This window comes from Anolis carolinensis, chromosome 2 (genome assembly GCF_035594765.1).
Source record: "Anolis carolinensis isolate JA03-04 chromosome 2, rAnoCar3.1.pri, whole genome shotgun sequence".
In the NCBI taxonomy this organism is placed as follows: domain Eukaryota; kingdom Metazoa; phylum Chordata; class Lepidosauria; order Squamata; family Dactyloidae; genus Anolis; species Anolis carolinensis.
The window spans coordinates 184,537,952-184,561,248 of NC_085842.1; the positions used below are offsets into that span (position 1 = coordinate 184,537,952).

The 23,297-nt window shown below is 43.8% G+C and overlaps 1 protein-coding gene across 2 annotated transcripts in view; it reads right to left on the reverse strand.

The window, feature by feature from the left end:
• Positions 1 to 220: 220 nt before the first annotated feature.
• Positions 221 to 23,297, reverse strand: part of colgalt1 (collagen beta(1-O)galactosyltransferase 1) — a 48,796-nt gene continuing 25,719 nt past the window's right edge. For both annotated transcript variants that reach the window (XM_062971294.1, XM_062971295.1), the window contains 6 exons: positions 20,078 to 20,154; positions 12,297 to 12,403; positions 9,998 to 10,130; positions 6,848 to 6,975; positions 4,563 to 4,769; positions 221 to 1,015 (listed from right to left, as the gene is read on the reverse strand). In XM_062971294.1, coding sequence (XP_062827364.1) covers positions 748 to 1,015; positions 4,563 to 4,769; positions 6,848 to 6,975; positions 9,998 to 10,130; positions 12,297 to 12,403; positions 20,078 to 20,154 — 920 coding nt within the window. In that variant the 3' untranslated portion in view covers positions 221 to 747. The remainder of the gene's footprint in view (positions 1,016 to 4,562; positions 4,770 to 6,847; positions 6,976 to 9,997; positions 10,131 to 12,296; positions 12,404 to 20,077; positions 20,155 to 23,297) is intronic.

Here is a 23,297-nt window from a genome sequence, read left to right on the forward strand (position 1 = left end):
TATAATGGGATACATAGTTTTCCTTGATGGTATGCAAATTCCATTGTGTAACTCTACCTGCTGAGTAGTACAAGTTATTATGCAAGTGGAATTCTTGGAACTGTCAATCAGCTCATGGAAGGCCTTTGCCATTTTGTGTCTTTCTAAATTCAAAGCACAAGGCTGCAACCTCAACACTGGCAAGGTATCACGAAAGGAATAGTCAGCATTCTTTTACAAGTTTCACTTGTAGAAAATTTATATAAAAATAACCAAACAGGTCTCAACCGTACACCAAGGTATTTTCTTGTCCAACACAGAGCATTCCGACACCAGGATCTGTCCACCTGGTCTGTGTCTCAGACTCTCTTCTCAAGGACTAACTGCTACCGTCCCCTTCTCCCAGCAGATATATGGATCCCTGTATGGTACCGATTGTTCAGAGAATAAAACTTCTCTTATATAAACACGGATTGTTAAGGCCTCATCTGAAACATTTTCTTTCTAAAAAAAGAGGGGCAGGGGTGATGGGAGGACAAGCAAACTCAACTGTTTCCATACTGAGTTCCCTATGCTGCCGGGAGTGGAGTTTACCCTTATGTCTTGCCACAAGGTATGATAGAAAGGATCAACACTGGAGAAAACTTCCACCCTCAAAACCTTGAGGAAGGAAGAGGTCTTCTCCTCCCACTATGCTCACATCCGATGCCCTCTTTCTTACAGCCTCACCCCTTCCCCACCCCGGCTTTCTCTGAGCCCCCCACAGGGTCATAGCTCATCGCGGGCTGCGCTGTCGAGAGGGGACTGGAGCACATCAGTATTCCTGGCCTCACTGCTCAGCTCCTGTTGTTCCTTCATCTTCTGGGACTTCGCCCGGTCCCAGTCGGTTTTGATGTTCTCATTGTCCCACACCACGGAGGTCTCTGTGTCACTAATGTAACCATCATCGCCTGTATAATGGGTTGGGTAGACCAGCAAGGGCTCAACAGAGAAGGCCAGCAGGTTCCGGTTCTCAAAGTGCTCCATGTAGTCAGAACTGTGGGAAGGAGAGGCAGAGGTGAGATGGAAAGAAGTCTTCTCCTTGCTACAAACGTAAATGACTTGCATTTTAACGATACACAACCATGGGGATTTTTGGTGGGAATGTTTTTATCATGCTTTCTACCTATGTAGTAGGTTGCACTCTTGAAAAACAAAGTGTCAACTTTGGAGAAAAGAAATGTATAAAACCGTGGTATACATTCCCTAGCTCACACGTGTCAAACTCAAGGTCCACAAGCTGAATCCGTCCCACTGTGTCATTTTATGTGGTCCTCCAGATGCTGGACTACAACTCCTTCATCATTAGACATCATAACTGAGGCTGATGGAGTTGGAATAAAGCAACATCTGGAAGGCTGAGGTTTGTTCTGTTGTCAGGAGAGCGAGGTTTCAATTTAGATAAAGGTTTATGGATACAACATTTGATATAAAATTTTCCCTTAATGTGTTGGATTGCAATTCCCATTATCTCCAGTCCTTATGGTGGATAATCAAAAGTGATGGGAGTTTATTTATTTATTTATTTATTTACAGTATTTATATTCCACCCTTCTCACCCCGAAGGGGACTCAGGGCGGATCACATTATGTACATATAGGGGAAACATTCAATGCCCATAAACACATCGAACCGAGACAACAGACAGACAGACGCAGAGGCAATTTAACCTTCTCCTGAGGGGATGTTCTATTCTGGCAGCTGAAGCAGCTGCTTCATCATCCACTTGGATGGCACTTCCTCATTCCAACGTTGTAAATTAGTTAAACTTGCCTCCCCACTTTTATAAGTGGTACCTTATTTCCTACTTGATAGATGCAACCATCTTTCGTGTTGCTAGGTCAGCAACGAGCAGGGGCTATATTTTATTTTTAATTGACGGGTGCTCACCCCGCCATGGGCTGGCCTCGAACTCATGACCTCATGGTCAGAGTGATTTATTGCAGCAGCTGTTTACCAGCCTGCGCCACAGCCTGGCCCCGAGATGCCGTTCAATAACATCTTATTTGGCCTACCGCCCCCTTTCCAGAAAAAAATATTGCTCAGCACCCCCTGGAAATTAATTTTTTAAAATTTTAATAGCAATTAAACAAAAAGATATATGTATTAATGTTTCTGACTTTTTGTAAAATATAGTAAAGAAAGGTATAAGTTAGAAACATTGAAGTTTGAAATTATGAAACTATTTTTTGAACTCAGAATAGAAAGGTAATACAGTTATTCACCGCCCCCAAATGCACCTGTGGCCATCACCGCCCCCCTGGATTGCTGCAGCACCCACCAGGGGACGGTAGCGCCCACTTTGGGAATCACTGGCCTAAACCATCAACCGCTATGTTAAAATAATAATAGTTGGCTCTCTGTATTTACAGACTCTTTTCCATGGATTCAAGCATAAGGCAACCGTAAGGTTGATGTGGCCCTTGATGAAAATGAGATTTACAACCCTAAACTAGCCCCAAATGTAAAGATACAGTGCTTGTTTCTTAAAATAGTGATATGTGGCTCTCCAGATGCTTCACAGTTACAAGTTTCAACATTATTCAGCACTATGCTTAGAGCTCATGGGAGTTGTGCTCTAACAATAGCTAGTCGGTTGTAGGTTTTTTACAATTCCCAGTAGCCAACAGGAATGCTAAAAATCTCAGTCCAAGAACAATGCAGTTAATGCCCCAAAAGGAGGGCCACAAGGTCAACACAAAATGTACATTTTGAGACCCAGATTTACTTAAAAAAGAGAACCCATGACATATCACTTTTGCATCCAACTGTTTATGAGACACAGCTCCACATACTCATGCGAATGAAGATGGCCTTCAATTACAGATTGAGAGTTCAATGTGTTGTCGAAGGCTTTCATGGCCGGGATCACAGGGTTGTTTTATGTCTTTCGGGCTGTGTGGCCATGTTCCAGAAGTATTCTCTCCTGATGTTTCGCCCACATCTATGGCAGGCATCCTCAGAGGTTGTGAGGCATGGATAAACTAGGCAAGGAAAGGAAAAAATATATATCTGTGGAGAGTCCAGGGTGTGACAAGAGTCTTCTGTCAGTTGGAAGCTAGCATTAATGTTTTAGTTAATCACTCTAATTAGCATTGGAAAGGTTTGCCTCTTGCCTGAGGGGCATACTTTGTTCAGTCATTAGCCGTCCTTGGGGCTCCTCTGGAACATGGCCACACAGCCCGAAAGACATACAACAACCCAACATAAATATTGTTGGTGAGCCCCTGGTGGTGAAATGGGTTAAACCCTTGTGCCAGCAGAACTGCTGATCGACAGGTTGGCAATTCGAATCCAGGGAGAGCAGGTGAGTTCCCGTCTGTCATGCGGAGACATGAGAGAAGCCTCTCACAGGAGAGTAAAACATCAAACATCTGGGCATCCCCTGGGCAACGTCCTTGCTGATGGCCAATTCTCTCAGACCAGAAGCGACTTGCAGATGTGGGTGAAACTTCAGGAGAGAATACTTCTGGAACATGGCCACACAGCCCGAAAGACATACAACAACCCAGATTGAGAGTTCCTTATCTGGAATTCCAAAATCCGAAATAATCCAAAATCCAACATTTTCCACTTGGGTGGCTGAGAAAATGACACTCTTGCTTTTTTTAGTTTGGTGTATACAAACTTTGTTCCATCAGACAATGATAAAAGTATTGTATAAAATGACCTTCATATAAGGTATATAGATGAAATAATAAGGTTATAGAATCATAGAATAGTAGAGTTGGAAGAGACCTCATGGACCATCTAGTCCAACCCCCCGCTAAGAAGCAGGAAATCGCATTCAAAGGACCCCCGACAGATGGCCATCCAGCCTCTGCTTAAAAGCTTCCAAAGAAGGAGCCTCCGCCACAGTCTGGGGGAGAGGTTATAAGGTATATAGATGAAATAATAACAATAACAATAATAACGCATTTGTTACCTGCCTCTCCTCAAGGCGAAGGTATGGTACAATGAATTTTGTGTTTAGATTTGGGTCCCATCTCCAAGACATCTCATTTATATATCACACACACACACACACACACACACAAAGGTATTCCAAAATCTAAAAGTCTAAACCTTTCTAGTCCGCAGCATTTCGGGTAAGGAATACTCAATCTGTACTATCTTACAGAAATCGGCAAGAAGCTTCTTTCCATTCCCATTATTTTAGGAAACCAGACTCACATGCCAAAGGTACACTGATATAACTTGGAGCAATGGGTTCAAATGACAGGAAAGGAGATTCCACTTGAACATTAGTAAGAACTTTCGGACCGTAACAGCCATTCAGCAGTGCAACTCTCTGCCTTGGAGTGTAGTGGAGACTCCTTCGTTGGAGACTTTTAAACAGAGGCTGGATGGCCACCTGTCAGGGGTGCTTTAATTGTGTTTTTCCTGCATGGCAGAGAATTGGATTGGGTGGCTTTTGGGATCTTTTCCAACTCTATTATTCTATGATAGCACAAGTCCACCAGAAGCTTTACCAGTGATATCAAGATCCCTGCTTTCCTCTCTCCCACTTCCCTGCTCCCAGGAATGTTAAAGCTCAGCCTTACACAGGGTGCTTGTCAAACATGACAGGAAGGAACTCATCCACAGGCAACATCTTGGAGAGGGGCTGGGCATCCAGTAGCTTCTTGGCACCTTGGAGGGAGATGATGTAGCCCAGCGTCCAGTAGGAGTAATCGGCTTCCACGAGGTTGCGAACATGGGGCACGGCTTTCTCAGAGTGCTCCACCTGCATGCGTTTCCGACCAATATAGCTGAGAGAGAAGAGAGACACTATGTTATTTCCATTTTCAAAAAACATGCAAGGAACACATCATGTTAAAATATTTAAAAGGTCTCATTGAGAAGCAGATATTTTTTGCTTCCTGATGCCCTGGAGACTAGGATTCAGAGAAATGGGTTCCAACTGCAGGAAAAAAAATTCCATCTAAATATTAGGAAGAACTTCCTGATAGTAAGAGGTGTTCTACAATGGAATATGCTGCCTTGGAGCATGGTGGACTCTCCTCTGGAGGTTTTTAAGCAGAGGCTGGATGGCCATCTGTTGGGAGTGCTTGACTGTGTCTTCCTGCATGGCAGTGGGTTGGACTGGAAGGCTGTTGTGGTCTCTTCCAACTCTATGATTTTATGTAGCTATTGTGCAGCAACAACATGAAGTTCCAATTGAAAAACAGCTGGACAGGCTGTGGGAAGGCTTATCTCATGTCCCCGGATGGGAAGCTGGAGCTGACAGACGGGAGCTCACCCCACTCTCCGGATTTGAACCACCAACCTTTCAGTCAGCAGTCCTGCTGGCACAAGGGTTTGACCCATTGCATCACTGGGGGCTCCAATATGGTGGTTTAACCAACAGAATATTGGGTTGCTGTGAGTTTTCTGGGCTGTATGGCCATGTTCCAGAAGCATTCTTTTTTGACGTTATGAGATAATGTTTCTGGAACATGGCCATACAGCCCGGAAAACTCACAGCAACCCAATGATTCCAGCCATGAAAGCATTCGACAACCCAACAGAATACTATTTCACACAGAAATAGAAAAGTATGACACACCAAACATTGTTGGATTGCATCTCTCATCACACCTCATCACTATCTTTGCTGATCAGGCCTGATGGGAGTTGGTTCATGCCAGTGAAGAGAAAATCTAAATGACTCCACATATACCCATGACAACTGTGTATGTCTGCACTGCGAAAATATATATTTGAGAAATGCACACAAGCTGAATTCAATGGGGAAAACAGGGTTAAAATGTGTATAATAGTAAACACAAAAAGTATACAATTTGAGAAAAAGATATGCAGAAATATCCATGCAAGGACAAAACTGTCTTGCAATCTGATATAGAATGGGGCAAGATGAGAATACTGGTAGAATCCTAGCATAACAAAGATTTTCTTTACTTCTAATTTCAGTACTTTTTCTCTGAGGGTTTAAGGGGTTTCATGTACCTAATGCCAGCAGCCCTTATAATGCCCCTCAAATCAGGACAGCTACTCTGTGATTTCATTATGTAGATTTATCCAACGATACAGGTTCGACGATCCCCAAATTACAAACAAGACAGGTTCAGTAGGTTTGTTCCTCTGTGAATAGATAGATAGATAGATAGATAGATAGATAGATAGATGGAACCCGGTGGCGAAGTGTGTTAAAGCACTGAGCTGCTGAACTTGCAGACCAAAAGGTCCCAGGTTCAAACCCCAGGAGGGGTGTGAGCGGCCGCTGTTAGCTCCAGCTTCTGCCAACCTAGCAGTTCGAAAACATGCCAATGTGAGTAGATCAGTAGGTATCGCTCTGGCAGGAAGGTAAGGGCGCTCCATGCAGTCATGCCGGCCACATGACCTTGGAGGTGTCTACGGACAACGGCAGCTCTTTGGCTTAGAAATGGAGATGAGCACCAACCCCCATGACTGGACTTAATGTCAGGGGAAACCTTTACCTTTACCTTTTATATAGATAGATAGATAGCACAGGGAAGGGTTAACATCCCTTGTGGTGTTTCTTTTCCTCTCTGTGCCCCTGTGCAAAAGATTCCACCTCAGTTTCTGTCCCTGTGATTATAAGATTTTGAAAAACTTAGCTTGTTGTGGAAACAGGGATTGTGTGATAAAGCTTCAGTAGAGACACCTTTTCCCATGATAACTCTTTCAGGAGTGGAGTTCCCTTCCTAGGGGCAGATTTGTCTCACTTCCTGTTATCTCTCCCCTATTCTTAACTATGAATGAGATGTAAGTTGGATATTTGTAACTCAGAGACTGCCCACATATGGTGAGGAAGATTCCCCTGCTGACTGTAATGATAATAATGACCACCACCCCATTTGCTTACATCAAATCCCAGTCCAGGCCTTCCTCTTCCAAGTCATACATGAGGTTCATGATGCGCCGTTTAAAGAAGATTTCAAAGCGTAGGTCGTCCTCAAACACCACTGACTTCTCCAGGCCTCTGTCAACAATCTGACATTAACAAAAAGAACAAAACAAAACCTTGTCTCTGCTTATTTTATTATTTGCTTTAGAAAAACATTTGTAATCTGGATTTTCACGCAGGTACTAAGTGGCTAAATCAAATCACCAATACCTTGTCCTATTCTATTTTGTGGATCGTATCACCAGACAGAATGAGAAAAACCTCTCTCGGTCTCAATGCATGCCCAATAGATGGCAGCACAGAGTGAGGAAATGCAGAGAAATCCAAATGAAAGAATCAGTCCTGAGCATTAATGCTATTTCCCCCCAGAAATCAGAAGTGACTTGAATAATAGTAATAATAATAATAATAATAATAATAATTTTATTTTTATACCCCGCCCCATCTCCCCGGAGGGACTCGGAGCGGCTTACATGGGGCCATGCCCGACATAAAAATACAATAACAGCGATAAAACAATAAAAACAATTTTTCACATCGATAACACATCAACGTCAGTAAAACAGTCATAAAAATCAATATACTGCATAAAATATTAAAAATGGGAGGCTAAAACAGATCTGGGCCAAAGTGCAGAAAGACATCACAGGCAGGGCCCCAAATTAGTGCCTAAGTCTGGCTCTTGTGCCAAAATAAAATTAACACCACAACAGTGCCAGTATAGAAGATCAGTACTGGAACTAAGGAATACTGTGTAACACTGAAGCTTTTATGTTTTTATGTTTTTACCCTGGCTAAACCATTGTTTTGGTTCAACCCCTTTGAAACAAGACAACTGTTACTTATACTGAACAGTTTTCACTCATCCCAGGAGGACACCGAGACCCTAATTATACAGATTCAGAAACTTCCAAATTGTAGCCTAACGCAAGATACTGCTAGCCAATGCTTTACAGCCAACACCTCCCAATGAAAGATCCCCCAGGCAGGAAGCAGCCAGGTTTTGAAACTGCAAGGCCATTCAATGCTAATTAAGGTGATTAATTGCAACTTTCACACTTGCCTCAAGCAGACAAGAGTACTTTCTCCCACCCTGGACCTTCCACAGATATATAAACCTCCCTTGACTAGTTTCCAACAAACCTCTGAGGATGCCTGCCATAGATGTGGGCAAAACATCGGGATAGAATGCTTCTGGATCATGGCCATACAGCCCAGAAAACTCACAGCAAACCAGTGATCCTGGTCATGAAAGTCTTCGACAAAACACTGATCTACTTCTATCTCAGAGTTCATATGAATGTTCTATTTATGTGGCGAAAGGATACTCATATTATTAGCGGATCACAAGCAGTATATGCTCTATACACTTTTTTAAAAGCCATGCTTCAGAATTCTGCTCTTCATTAGCCTATATTCTGCAACATTTAAGGCTGAGTTCTGCAAACTGTAAATTTCTTTACATGAGACATAAATCCTTTACATATTTTATTCTATGATAGTCAATGAGGCATGGTTCAGAAGTCCTGCCTTATTAAACAAAATCCCATAAATAGTTGCTACCCAATGCTTTCACAATTTCACCAAATGTTGGCTACTAACTTTGACAGACTAGATGTTTTCTTTGTTTCTAAATGAAACAATCCTAAGGAGCAAAAGCTTGCTCTATTTCTACATTAATTTTTTAGAAAACATAATTCTATATCCATTTATAATGACTTGGAGTGTGCAGAATCCAGTTTACGGCACACCGATCTATTTTATTTTAGGAATTGAAAAGGATCTCATATCCAGACATGTTGACTATGAAACCACCATCCCAACCCAGCGTGGGAAAGGACTGTGGAAGTTGTAATTCTAAACCAGGGGTCCTCAAACTTTTTAAGCCGAGGGCCGGTCCACAATCCTTCAGACTGTTGAGGGGCCGGATTATCATTTGGAAAAAAAAAAATACAAACAAATTCCGATGCACACTGCACATGTCTTATTTGTAGTGCAAAAACAACAACAACAATGAAAGAACAATACATTATTTAAAAATAAAAACAATTTTAACCAACATACATTTATCAGGATTTCAATGGGAAGTGTGGTCCTCCTTCTAGCCAATGAGATAGTCAAGTTAATTAGGGTTGTTGTTGTTGTTGTTGTTGTTGTGTGCCTTCAAGTCATTTTAAACTTTGGGCGAGCCTAAGTCTAAAATTTATTTATTTATTATTCATTTATTTACTGCATTTATTTACTACATTTGTATCACACCCGTCTCACCCCAAAGGGGACTCAGAGTGGCTTACAAATTATATGTACATCTATATATATAGAAGAGTGATGGCATCACGGCGACCCACAAAACAACAAAACTACAGGCCCCCCAACCTCGAAATTTGACAACACAACCCATCATCCACGCCTCTAGGTTGATACAACAAAAAGAAAAGAAAAATAAAGTCCTAATTAGAGAGAGAGGAATAATTGCTTTTATCCAATTGCTGCCAGTTAGAAGGCTAAGCTCCTCCAACTTGGTCTCCTAGCAACCTAACTAATAATAATAAAAAAAACACTAAAAAAATTAATACAATAAAATACTATAACAGAAAATAAATAAAAATAATACAAGAAAATAATAAAATATAATAAATAAAAAGATAACTTACAATAAAATTAATTAAAAAAATGCAAATAACATCAAATAAAAATTACACAACAATTTTTAACCAATACCACCACCACTTTGCCACAGCAACGCGTGGCCGGGCACAGCTAGTATATTATATTATTAGCATAGCACAATATTAGCATTATATATTACTATACTGAACTATACCACTATACTGTAATATTATTAGTAATATTATATGTAATATAGAATATATAATTAATATTATTATATGGTATTATTATTAGTGTTATATTGTATTACGTTATAATATTATTATCAATATTATATGTATATACAATATATTATATTATAAAACTGAGGGCGGGGGCCAGGTAAATGACCTCAGAGGGCCGCATCCAGCCCCCGGGCCTTAGTTTGGGGACCCCTGTTCTAAACCCTGGAGAACCAAAGGTTCATCAATCCTTTTTCACATGATGAGTCTCGCTTACCTCTTGCCAAACTTTATAATGGCTAAGGAAACAACCCAATTCCCCTTTGGTGAGTGGACGCCCATGGTATGGATCCTTGTAACCTGGCAACATCTTGATGCCCATGGCGTCTACCTGGCTGCTGTTCATTGCTCTGGGAAGGGAGAGACGGACAGACAAAAATAAGAAGGGGGAATAGTAAACATGAGACATACTATCCAAGGGAGGGGGCCAGACCCAATTTATTTGAATTCCTGCAACTGCCAAAAATATGCTTGTAAAACTTAGGGCGTTTCCACACAGGCCTATGTCCCAGAATATCAAGGCAGAAAATCCCACAATATCTGCTTTGAACTGGGTTATATGGCAGTGTGGACTCAGATAACCCAGTTCAAAGCAGATATTGTGGGATTTTCTACCTTGATATTCTGGGATATAGGTCTGTGTGGAAGGGCCCCTAGAATTACAAGCAACATAAAAAGAGAAAAGCAACGCTCCTTGCCTGGACCAACTTCAACTCCTACAAGATTGCTTCACCTGTTGTTTCTGTATTTCTGTGACCACTTTGGCAACTGCTTCCTATACACAGCCAAGCGCAAGTTAGCTTCTATACAAGGGAAGATTAAAGGATGAGGAATTTAGGAAGCTTCTTTATAGTAGATGAGATTATTTGTTCATTTCACCCAAATGCATGTTCTGAATGGCAGACAAAGTTCTGAAAAGGCAGAAGACACCTTTTGCGTGCAGACTGGGCACTACACTTTGCTTTCCCTCATGAATACGTTGCATCTTAAGAGGCCACCCAAGCAACGGCAGAAGGTAGTCTTGAGTGGGTTTCTCCTCCTCACTACTCCAGAAGGCAGGGCCAACCAATAAAGTTTGACTGCCTTTTCCTATGAGGAGATGAGTTCCTTGCACCATTTTCCAATCCTACCAGCTCTGGATCTCATAGCTGTGTTATGATCTCCATGTTTCTTTCAATAGTTTTGAACTTGTGCATTAATGCCTTGTGCATTAATCCTATTGCATTAATGCTGTTTGACCCCACTTGGACTCCTTGGAATTGTGCGATTTATAGTTTGGCAAGGCACCGGAACTCTTTGGCAAGGAGGGCTAGAGACCTTATAAGACTACATATTCTATCATAGAATCATAGAATAGTAGAGTTGGAAGAGACCTCATGGGCCATCCAGCCCAACCCCCTGCCAAGAAGCAGGAAATCGCATTCAAAGCACCGACAGATGGCCATCCAGCCTCTGCTTAAAAGCCTCCAAAGAAGGAGCCTCCACCACCGGGGCAGAGAGTTCCACTGCCGAACAGCCCTCACAGTGAGGAAGTTCTTCCTGATGTTCAGGTGGAATCTCTTTCCTGTAGTTTGAAGCCATTGTTCCGTGTCCTAGTCTGCAGGGCAGCAGAAAACAAGCTTGCTCCCTCCTCCCTATGACTTCCCCTCACATATTTGTACATGACTATCATGTCTCCTCTTAGCCTTCTCTTCTGCAGGCTAAACATGCCCAGTTCTTTAAGCCGCTCCTCATAGGGCTTGTTCTCCAGACCTTTGATCATTTTAGTTGCCCTCCTCTGAACACATTCCAGCTTGTCAACATCTCCCTTCATCTGCGGTGCCCAGAATTGGACACAGTATTCCAGGTGTGGTCTGACCAAGGCAGAATAGAGGGGGAGCATGACTTCCCTGGATCTAGATGCTATACCCCTATTGATGCAGGCCAAAATCCCGTTGGCTTTCTTAGCAGCCGCATCACATTGCTGGCTCATGTTTAACGTTGTCCACAAGGACTAGCCAGGCGTCCCCCATTCTGATCCCATTGCATTGAGCGGTTAAAGTTAAAGTGTCTTCAAAGTTTAAGTGTCAGTTAAAGTGGTATAATTTTTATTTTGAGGTGGCTTCTTTTAGGCTTTCAAAAGAGGACAGCCCAGCTCTCATTCTGGAGTCGTCTGAGGAATCCTTTGAGAACAGCAAAGGCCATTATAGAAGGACTGTCTCCTCACCTCCCTAAGGAACAAATCTACCCCACTAAGGTTACATCTGTTGCCACTGACAAGCTGTGAAGCTGGGAGAGATCCTATGTTATCTGAGGTGTCCACTCTTAACGACCACCAGACACAGACAATCTCAACAGGTCCTGTTGAGTGAGTCTGCATTTGTCCCTTTCCCGCATTTCTCTGCCCTGTTAACAAATATCTAGCCATATCTCCTCGAGTCTAACTTTTGGATTACATCAAATATCTCCTATTGGCAAGACTGAGGCACAAGCACTGCTCTCCCCAGAGGTGGGAAGGTCACCTCCCTGTCACTCACTTCCCATCCACGGCTTCTATGATTTTGCAGTCAATCTCCTGCTCGTACAAGGTCTGCAGCATCCGCTCTCGGCGGTCTGTCCGTCGTTTCAGGTTGATCATGAAGACCTAAAAAGAAGAGAGACACACACAAAAAGCTCACCAAGGAAGGCCACATCTACACTGCCATGTAATGCAGTTTCAGAATGCAGATTAATTAACTGCACTGAACTGGATTATATGGCAGTATAGACTTGTATAATCCAGTTCAACCTATATTCTGAAACTGCGTTATGGGGCCCAAGTATCACAAAGGCAAAGGAGGGAGTGAGGCAACCTGACAGACCTCAACCATGGTTGGTAACAGGATGTGATGAGTCATGGGCCATGTAGTCCCATTCATGGCACTGTAGTCCCAGATGAAGAGGAGAACTTGGGTTTTTCACCGTCTCAGTCAGAATTGGAACCTTCCCAGCCAGATTTGGGAACCTTGCACCTGCAAGAGATTTGTCTTCCAGAAGTCTGTCAAACAAGCCCTGAGCCTAAATCTCCTGTGTTTTCTCGCCACGAGTTTTGTAAACAACAGAGAGGAGTTCAAGCGGCCTCTCGCAGGAGTGCTAGGATAGCTGCTAAGAATTTAGCTGATTAAGCCTGTTTTCCATGAGAAACTTTAAGGAGTCATGCATCTGGACTCAGAGATTAGCTTTCGTTTCTGGTTCCCCAGTGAACTGTTCTTTGGTGGGAAAACTAGACCCTATTTAGGTGTTTTACCCACAAAGGGATCTTGCGGAGTCAATTCGTCAGCTACTGGAGTAAGTTGTGTGTGGACAGCGCGCTCCGTTTCCAAGCCTCGTTCCTGTTTCAAGCCTTGTTCCTGATTCCAAGCCTTCGCTCTCGTTTCCAAGCCTTCGTTCCCGTTTCCAGCCTTGTTTACCTCCACGGACCTTGCCTTGTTTTCCAGGACTCAGTCTTGCCTTGTTTTCCGGATTTTGCCAAGTAATTCCACGGATCTTGTTCTCGCTCCTCGTTCCTTGTTGCCTTGTATCAAGCCTCGTTTCAAGTTATTTCCTAGCCTTGCTCAAGTTCATGGACTAAAGGACCTTGTCATCTCCCCTCACTTTGCCTGGCAAAGTGAGTGTTTCGGTTATTGGATTACAACTTTGGACCTTAATATTTCATATTGGACATTGTTTTCTTGGACTAATTTTGACCTTTCCTGAAAGGTCTACTTCTGGACTATTTCATACACTTGCTTTTATTAACTTTATATATTTCCTTAATAAAGATATTAGATAGATTCTGGCCTCTGTGTATAGTTATTGGTGCTCTGCAGCCTGGGTCGTGACAGTTTGACTCCGCCACCCTAAGCACCAATTAACCTAGGCCAGAATGTCTACCGGAGCCGGACTGGGAGGCCAGCCACTCAGCTACACCATCGACAAGGAGGAAGTGGACCGCATCCGTGATAAGCTCAATGCGCAGGAGGGAGAAATAAAGGGATTGAAGGAACGCGGAATCCGTCTCCCGGCCCTGGCGTTGCCAACCAAGTTTTCTGGAGAAGCTTCTAAGGTTCATGTTTTCCGTCGCCAATGCCAGGCTTATCTAGAGGCCCGCAATGCCGAGTTTCCCCAAGAAGACATCAAAGTGGCGTGGATCTACAGCCTTTTAGACGGGCCAGCGGCCAACTGGGCGACGACACTGTTCGACCAAGTTTCCCCACACCTAAGATCAGCGCAACACTTCTTGGATCACATTAAGGCGACTTGGGGGATCGAAGACAATTTGGAGGCAGCCGGCCATAAACTCCGGCGCCTCTCTCAGGGGGACAGACCCTTGTCCCAGTACATAGCCGAGTTCCGAGTGCTGGCCCACGGTACCGGATGGAATGATATAGCCCTCAGAGGACAATTTCGGGAGGGTCTCAACATCGAGATGTTGGAGGAAATTTCCAAGGTGGATCCCCCCCACTCTCTTGAAGCACTCATTGATCAATGTTTACGAGCTGAAGTCATGCTTGCCAACAGAAAACAATGGGTCCGAGGCCAGAGCGGTAGAGCTGGGGTGAAACCTCCCGCTCCCACCAGCGTCCAGCCGCGTCCAGTATGGAGACCCCCACCACCAGCCCCATACCCCAGGGGGAGCGAGGAGGTGCCGATGCAGTTGGGCAATGTGCGTCCCAGGTTAGATGCCGCCGAGAAGGCCCGCCGCCAACGCCTAAATCTCTGTTGGTACTGCGGAAACGGGGGCCACTTCGCCAGAGAGTGCCCAGCCAAAGGGAAGCCCGCCGCCCGTCTGGCGGCGGCGTCCTCCACGGAGACGAAGACGTCTGAGGTGGCTGGCGCACAGCCGGCGGGGGAAGCCAGCGACCGGGCGTAGAGAGGCTCGCCAACCCGGTCAAAAAACCCACTCAAGAGCCGCCAACCGGGGTCCTATTTCTTCTAGTGGTTACCTTGTGGTCAGCAAAAAAGGGGCCAGTCATGGTCCATGCCATGATAGACTCAGGAGCCACAAACAATTTCATTGATAGAGAGTATGCCGACTCTCTGGGATTACAATACCATGACTTCAAGAATGCCCGTGTGGTGCAAGCCATCGATGGCCGCCCCCTCAAGACGGGTCCCGTAAGCCAGTGGTCGGAACCCACCAGAATGTGGATAAGGGAACATATGGAAGAGATTTCCTTCTTTGTTACCGAGGTTCCCCATTTCCCTGTGATTTTGGGAATTCCATGGCTGACACTTCACGACCCAAGCATCTCCTGGTCCAACAGAGAACTGCAGTTTGCTTCAAAATATTGCCAAAACCATTGCCTTGTAGCCAAGGTCTGCCATGCCACAGACACTGAACCCATTATCACCTTGCCCAAGAAGTACTCAGAATATTGGGATGTATTCAATGAAAAAGAGGCCGAGAGATTACCCCCACATAGACCTTATGACTGTGCCATTGACTTGGTGGAGGGGGCCCCGATCCCGCGAGGACATCTCTACTCCCTGACTGAACCGGAGCAAGAAGCTCTCAGGGAGTTTATAGAGTCAAACCTTCGCAAGGGATTCATCAGACCCTCTCAATCCCCAGCCGCTTCCCCAGTGATGTTTGTGAAAAAGAAATCAGGGGAATTACGCTTGGTGGTGGACTATAGAGCATTGAACAATATCACTAAGCGGAACAGCTATCCCCTGCCCTTAATCTCGGACCTACTAGACCGACTTCGAGGAGCCAAGGTCTACACCAAGCTGGATCTTCGGGGGGCGTATAATCTAGTTCGCATCAGAGAAGGGGACGAGTGGAAGACCGCCTTCCAGACTAAATTCGGATTATTCGAGTCCCGAGTTATGAATTATGGATTATGTGGAGCTCCCGCAACGTTCCAACATTTTGTCAATGACATCTTTCAGGATTATCTAGATCGGTTCTTGATCATCTACCTGGACGATTTTTTGGTGTTTTCTAGATCACAATCAGAACATGAGAACCACGTCAGAATGGTGTTACAACGATTGCGGGATCATGGACTTTATGCCAAGCTGGAAAAATGTGCTTTTGATCTACAAGAGGTAGATTTCCTGGGGTACCGCGTCTCGCCACTAGGGCTCTCCATGGACCCGGCAAAGGTTTCAGCAGTATTGGAATGGCGGGCGCCCACCAACAAGAAAGAGGTGCAACGATTCTTGGGGTTCGCGAACTACTATCGCAAGTTCATTCCAGACTTTGCCCGCTGGTCTGACCCAATCACCAGCTGCATCCGTGGGAAACAGCCCTTCCGCTGGACAGATCAAGCAGAGAAAGGGTTCCAGCAACTAAAGAAATTATTCACGTCCCAGCCAATCCTTCAGCATCCAGATCCTGAAACCCTTTTTGTCGTGCAGGCGGACGCCTCCGATGTGGCAATTGGGGCTGTACTCCTACAACCGGTGGGAGATCATCTTCATCCTTGTGCCTTTTATTCCCGTCAATTGACCGCACCAGAGAGAAACTACACCATTTGGGAAAAGGAACTATTGGCCATAAAGGCAGCCTTTGAAACTTGGAGACATTGGTTAGAAGGGGCCAAATTTCCCATTGAAGTCCATACTGATCATCGGAATCTAGAGCATCTAAGAACTGCCCGCAAGCTAAATCAGAGGCAACAACGCTGGGCTTTATTCTTTGAACGTTTTAACTTCCAAATTCATTATGTAACCCCAGCCCAGACCAAGCAAGCAGATGCTCTGTCACGAAAACCGGAATACGCTGCAGGGCGCAAGGAGACCTTTGAATCTCAGCTGCTACAACCCGAGAACTTTGCCACGCTCACAGTGGGAAACACCAAATCCACTCCCATTGAATCAACTCCCTCTACTCCAGGGCCCCTTGGTGCTCAGGAAATCAGGGCCAGCCAGCAAGTAGATGCCTGGGCACAGGACCAACTTCGCCAAGGACTACATTTTCCCTTTTCGCTTAAGGATGGGCTACTTTGCTATAAAAATCATGTTTACATCCCCCCAGGACCGGGCAGAGAAAAGGCACTTCGTCTGTGTCATGACTGCAAGCCAGCAGGGCATTTCGGACTATTCAAAACTATGCATTTGATCCTAAGAGATTTCTGGTGGCCCAAGATCCGCAAGGATGTGGAAAAATATGTCAACACCTGCCCAGTATGCCAGCGCTCCAAGACAAGAAGGGAGAAGCCCTCAGGGCTTCTGCATCCCCTCCCTACCCCATCCCACCCATGGGAAATAATCTCTGCGGATTTTATCACTGATCTACCACCTTCCTGTGGATTCACCACAATCCTAGTGGTGGTGGACCTTTTCACCAAGTTAGCCCATTTCATTCCCTGTGAAGGCCTTCCCACGGCCAAAGAGACTGCAGATCTATTCCTCCAACATGTTTTCAGATTGCATGGATTGCCCAAGAGTTTGGTCACAGACCGTGGGTCCCAATTCACCTCTCGTTTCTGGAAAGCACTACAAAAACTATTGGGCATAGACTCTCGTTTATCTTCGGCTCATCATCCCCAAACAGATGGGCAAACTGAGCGCACCAATGCCACTTTGGAACAATACCTTCGCTGTTATGTGAACTACCAACAGGACAATTGGGCTTCCCTGTTATCGTTGTCAGAGTTTGCCTACAACAATGGGGTCCAGGCTTCTACTAAAGAAACCCCGTTCTTTGCAAACTACGGCTTCCATCCACGTTTCTTTCCTCCTGTCATTGAAACCTCAGAAGTTCCCGCAGCAGAGGACTGGCTGCAGGAACTCACAGCGGTGCAACAACTCTTGCTCCAGCAACTAGACCAAGCCAAGGAGGACTATAAACGTCACGCGGACAAACATCGCCAGCCGGGCCCCGAAATCAAGGTAGGAGACCGGGTTCTTCTGTCCACTCGCTTTTTGCCCTCCCATCGCCCTTGCCGGAAGTTAGATGCCCGTTTCATTGGCCCCTATCCAGTGGTGGCGCAACTTAACCCCGTGACTTTCAAACTCCAACTTCCGCGCTCAATGCGCATTCATCCAGTGTTCCATCGCTCCCTACTCCTTCCGGCGGATGGTGTGCGCCCTGATACAGACCGGCCGGCCCCCCCTCCTGTTTGGGTAGATGGAGAGGAGGAGTTTGAGGTTCAGGACATTTTGGATTCTCGCTTTCACCGCCGCCGCCTACAATATCTCATTGACTGGGTGGGTTTTGGCCCCGAGGAACGCTCTTGGGAAGACGCTTCCACAGTCCATGCTCCTGATCTAACCCGCCGCTTCCATCAGACCTATCCCGCCAAGCCGCGGCCTCGCGCCTCGGGGAGAGAGTCCCAGTTTGAGAGGGGGCTTGAGGAGGGGGATAGTGTGATGAGTCATGGGCCATGTAGTCCCATTCATGGCACTGTAGTCCCAGATGAAGAGGAGAACTTGGGTTTTTCACCGTCTCAGTCAGAATTGGAACCTTCCCAGCCAGATTTGGGAACCTTGCACCTGCAAGAGATTTGTCTTCCAGAAGTCTGTCAAACAAGCCCTGAGCCTAAATCTCCTGTGTTTTCTCGCCACGAGTTTTGTAAACAACAGAGAGGAGTTCAAGCGGCCTCTCGCAGGAGTGCTAGGATAGCTGCTAAGAATTTAGCTGATTAAGCCTGTTTTCCATGAGAAACTTTAAGGAGTCATGCATCTGGACTCAGAGATTAGCTTTCGTTTCTGGTTCCCCAGTGAACTGTTCTTTGGTGGGAAAACTAGACCCTATTTAGGTGTTTTACCCACAAAGGGATCTTGCGGAGTCAATTCGTCAGCTACTGGAGTAAGTTGTGTGTGGACAGTGCGCTCCGTTTCCAAGCCTCGTTCCTGTTTCAAGCCTTGTTCCTGATTCCAAGCCTTCGCTCTCGTTTCCAAGCCTTCGTTCCCGTTTCCAGCCTTGTTTACCTCCACGGACCTTGCCTTGTTTTCCAGGACTCAGTCTTGCCTTGTTTTCCGGATTTTGCCAAGTAATTCCACGGATCTTGTTCTCGCTCCTCGTTCCTTGTTGCCTTGTATCAAGCCTCGTTTCAAGTTATTTCCTAGCCTTGCTCAAGTTCATGGACTAAAGGACCTTGTCATCTCCCCTCACTTTGCCTGGCAAAGTGAGTGTTTCGGTTATTGGATTACAACTTTGGACCTTAATATTTCATATTGGACATTGTTTTCTTGGACTAATTTTGACCTTTCCTGAAAGGTCTACTTCTGGACTATTTCATACACTTGCTTTTATTAACTTTATATATTTCCTTAATAAAGATATTAGATAGATTCTGGCCTCTGTGTATGGTTATTGGTGCTCTGCAGCCTGGGTCGTGACACAGGATGAGGAAGAGGCTCAAGAGGACAAGAAGGACAATTGTTTCTTTTTTAAAATAACATTTTAAATTTAGCAGAAAACTAACAAGGTAGCAGAGATTGAGCTAGAAACATTCTATGTGCTACTCATTATTTCCCGGGACATGGTGTGGAGGGCATTCCAAAATGGAAGTCCAATATCATAAAACACCTGTCCTATATAAAATTATTATTATTATTATTATTATTATTATTATTATTATTATTAATATTAATAATAATACACTTTATCAGAGCAGATTACAACATACACAAATAGGCAAACATTTAACGCTTTAATACAGTGGAATAACAATAACATACAAATACACAGAACAAAGGTAAAGGCTTCCCTTTTCATCTTCGGCTTTCTGGAGGCAGTGCTCAACCCTGGTCATTGGGAGGTGCTCTTGTTCCATTTCCAAATCACGGAGCCTGTTGTCCGTAGACACCTCTTGGTTGTTTTGCAGTCATGGCTGCATGGGCGCCTTTATTACCTTCCCGCTGAAGCGGTACTTATTAATCTACTCACATTTGCATGTTTTTGAACTGCTAGGTTGGCAGGAACTAGGACTAACAGCAGGAGCTCACCCCGACCCACAGCTTCCAACTGCCAACCTTTAGGTCAGCAGATTCAATCTTGTTTATGATCTGAACAGTTCATTCTACAGCATGAGTAGACTGGGGTTCCCATTAAAGACATCAGGATAATATAAGGCAGGCACTCTAAGTGCCAAAAAATGGGAGAAACTTAAGGCTGTGATTTCGAAACTACTGAGTGCAGCCAGCTTCAGTACCCTTTCCAACAAAAACTGTTGAAAAGAGGCATCTCATCAACCATGCAAGATGGGAGATCAACTGGACCACTATAAAAAAACCTAGACAAATCACCATGAATCAAAATTTTGTATGTTTTTCCTCCAAGAAGATTTGGCAAACTAAATAAATTGGCATATATTGACTTCATTTTCAGAATATTGTTTCTCACCTCATCAAAACCCATCTTCTCTGGGACTTTCTTAGGCACAGACAGATACCTAGAAGGTTCCACTGGTGGGTACTTAACTGTAAAAACAACAACAACATGAAGTCAGATGAACAGATATATAACCTCTACCAATTTTTTCTCACAAGGGTTCATGTATCTGAGGCAAACACATCTTTCAAGATTTTTAAAAAAAGAAACGAAAACAGAGACATATTTTACGATGAACTCTCCCAAATTCTTGGCCGACTGCCAATGCGTATAGTAGACACAAGCATAAATCTTTCCCTACAGATGATGACTGACTCAAGTGAACCTTCAGGCATACTATAGCTTTTAAAAGTAACAGACTGTACTTTTAATTTATTGTGGTTTAAGAAAGATATTCACTCCCTCTGGGTTGTTTCTAACCATAGACTTGCCTCATTATCTGTGGTACATAAATATTACATTCTAGTGAGCAGATGGCTATTATTTGCCTCAAACAACTTCAACAGATGAATGGAGTGGGTGGGGGGAGAGCAAGATTGATATATGTGAATTTTTTGTTCTAGTTTTTGCTCAAGGATTTGTCTAATAATAATAACAACAACAACAACAGCAACAACAACAACAACAACCTTATTTTTATATCCCACTACCATCTCCCGTAGGAGACTCCGGGTGGCTCACATGGTGCAAAGCCCAACAACACAGTTAAAATGAAAGTTACATAAAAATGCAATTCACAGTGTAAAAACAGAATAAAAACAACAACATTGTAACAATAAATAATGACATCAACTGGCAACCAGACACAGTTTCTATTAACTTCGTGGGTGAGTCCAAGATCTTTATGCCTCACAATATGGGCAAGAAGGTTTAATGGATTAGTTCATGGCTCTTTAGTTTCACAAAAAAGAAGGAGTTTTGCCATACCAAAACTATTCTCACAAAAAGCAAACTCAAACTTTATCAGAGGGAGAGTGTGTATTGCCAAGTGCAGCTTTATCTTCCTCAGATTTAGAGTTCTTCCATTAAAAACAAAAAAGGAATGTTTGCGGCACAGAAGTGCGTATGTAATCCCATAACTTTCAACAAACCTCTGAATAACTTCTACCTGCCAGCTGTCTTCTACAAGAGCACTGAGATAGGTCTTATTTAGACCTGTTTGGATGAAACCCTGTCTTACAACCAATCTAAGATCCTTAATATGAATGACAATGTTACCGAGTCCTTGGATGCACAGAAGTGGAATTATTTATCCTACTCTACCGCAGAAATAGGTTTGAGGAAACCTTTGAGGGGTTTGGGGTGTTTGATTGAAAAGCACCTCAACACCGTATGTTGGATGCAACTCCTTGTGGTATAATGGGGTCTGGATTTCAAAATATCTGCAGGTCAGCAGTTTAGGCAGGATTGGTTTCCATCTTGCCATCTCTTTCATGGCAGTGGAGGAGGGGACTTGTTTTTAGCCAGTATGATTCAATGGTTAGAGTGGTGGAGTGATGTGCTGGAGATCATGATTCAAATTCCCACTGGGCGACACAGTAAGGCTGGATCTACATTGCCATATAATCCAGATGATCAAAATCAGATAATCCATATTATCGGATCTGAACTGGATTGTGAGTCTATACTGCCATATAATCCAGTTCAAAGCAGATAATCTGGATTTTACAGTATAGGACAGTGTAGATGGGGCCCAAGTCACACTCATTGAAAAAAACGGATCTTGCCAGGAAAACTCTTCTGAAGCTTTGCTTTAATGTTGCGCAAGTCAGAAGCAACTGGAAAGCACTAACAGCAACAACAAATGAAGTTAGTATACACTGCTCTTTTGCATAATATAAAGTGATCCATTAGTCAAAACAACAGGAGCAGGAGCAGTGTTATTTAAGAAGAGTGAAACAAAACAAAAGAAAAGCCAGTTCTTCCACAGTGATCCAAATCTCAGATCACAAAAAGACTGAAACTAAACAAAAGTTTTTCTATCAAAGAAGGTGGAAAGAACAATCGGAGACATATAGATATTTTCTTTTTGTTCAAAAGCTTTCAAAACAAAATGCTTTCTGGAGTGACACAGTACCCTGGGAAATCTATGCCATTCAGGCCCAGTCACACTTAAGGAGATTCTCTTGAAAACTGTCCTATTACATCAAAATACAGTAGAGTCTCACTTATCCAACACTCACTTATTCAACGTTCTGGATTATCCAACGCATTTTTGTAGTCAATGTTTTCAATACATCGTGATATTTTGGTGCTAAATTCGTAAATACAGTAATTACTACATAGCATTACTGCGTATTGAACTACTTTTTCTGTCAAATTTGTTGTTAAACATTATGTTTTAGTGCTTAATTTGTAAAATCATAACTTAATTTGATGTTTAATAGGCTTTTCCTTAATCCCTCCTTATTATCCAACATATTCGCTTATCCAACGTTCTGCTGGCCCATTTATGTTGGTTAAGTGAGACTCTACTGTAATGTAGCGATATTTTCCTGACATGCAAATCAAGTCAGGTGAAATAACCTTTAGGCACAGCTTCCCCTTTAAGGGCAGTTGGACGTTGTAAAAGGACCTTTGTGCAGCTGCAGGACGGACAAAGAATGCCTGTGCAGCAAACTTAAGGGAAAGAGTCCAGCAAACTCCTCCAGAAGGGATGGTGAGTTGACACACAGGCGCCTTTGATATCAGAGGCCTTATGCTAAAAAAAGTCAGCATGAGTAGCTCCATCACATTTCCCTGGATTGGAAAGGCATGAAGGCTGCAGCTGGAAAATAAAATATCTGATTATTTTGAAAAGCTGTTGAGTCTTTTGATTTCAGTGGCATTTCTAGAGCTGTCCTTGTTAGAAGTAGGTCTTGCTGATTGTAGCGAAGTTGATGCATGCAGGGATGCAGCTGAAATTTACAATAATAGAATTACAGTTGAAGGAAACCACTAAGGGCCATCCAGTCCTATCCCCTTCTGCCATGCAAGAACACATAATTAAAGCACCCCTGACAGATGGGCATCCAACTTCTGCTTAAACACCTCAAAAGTAGTAGACTCAACCACTCCACAGGCAGCATATTCCACTGCTGAAAACATCTCTTCCTAATGTTTACTTGGACTCTTTTTTCCTGCAATCTGAATCCATTGTTCCATTGTGTCTTAGGGTCCTTCCACACAGCCCTATATCCTAGAATATCAAGGCAGAAAATCACACAAGATCTGCTTTGAACTGGGTTATCTG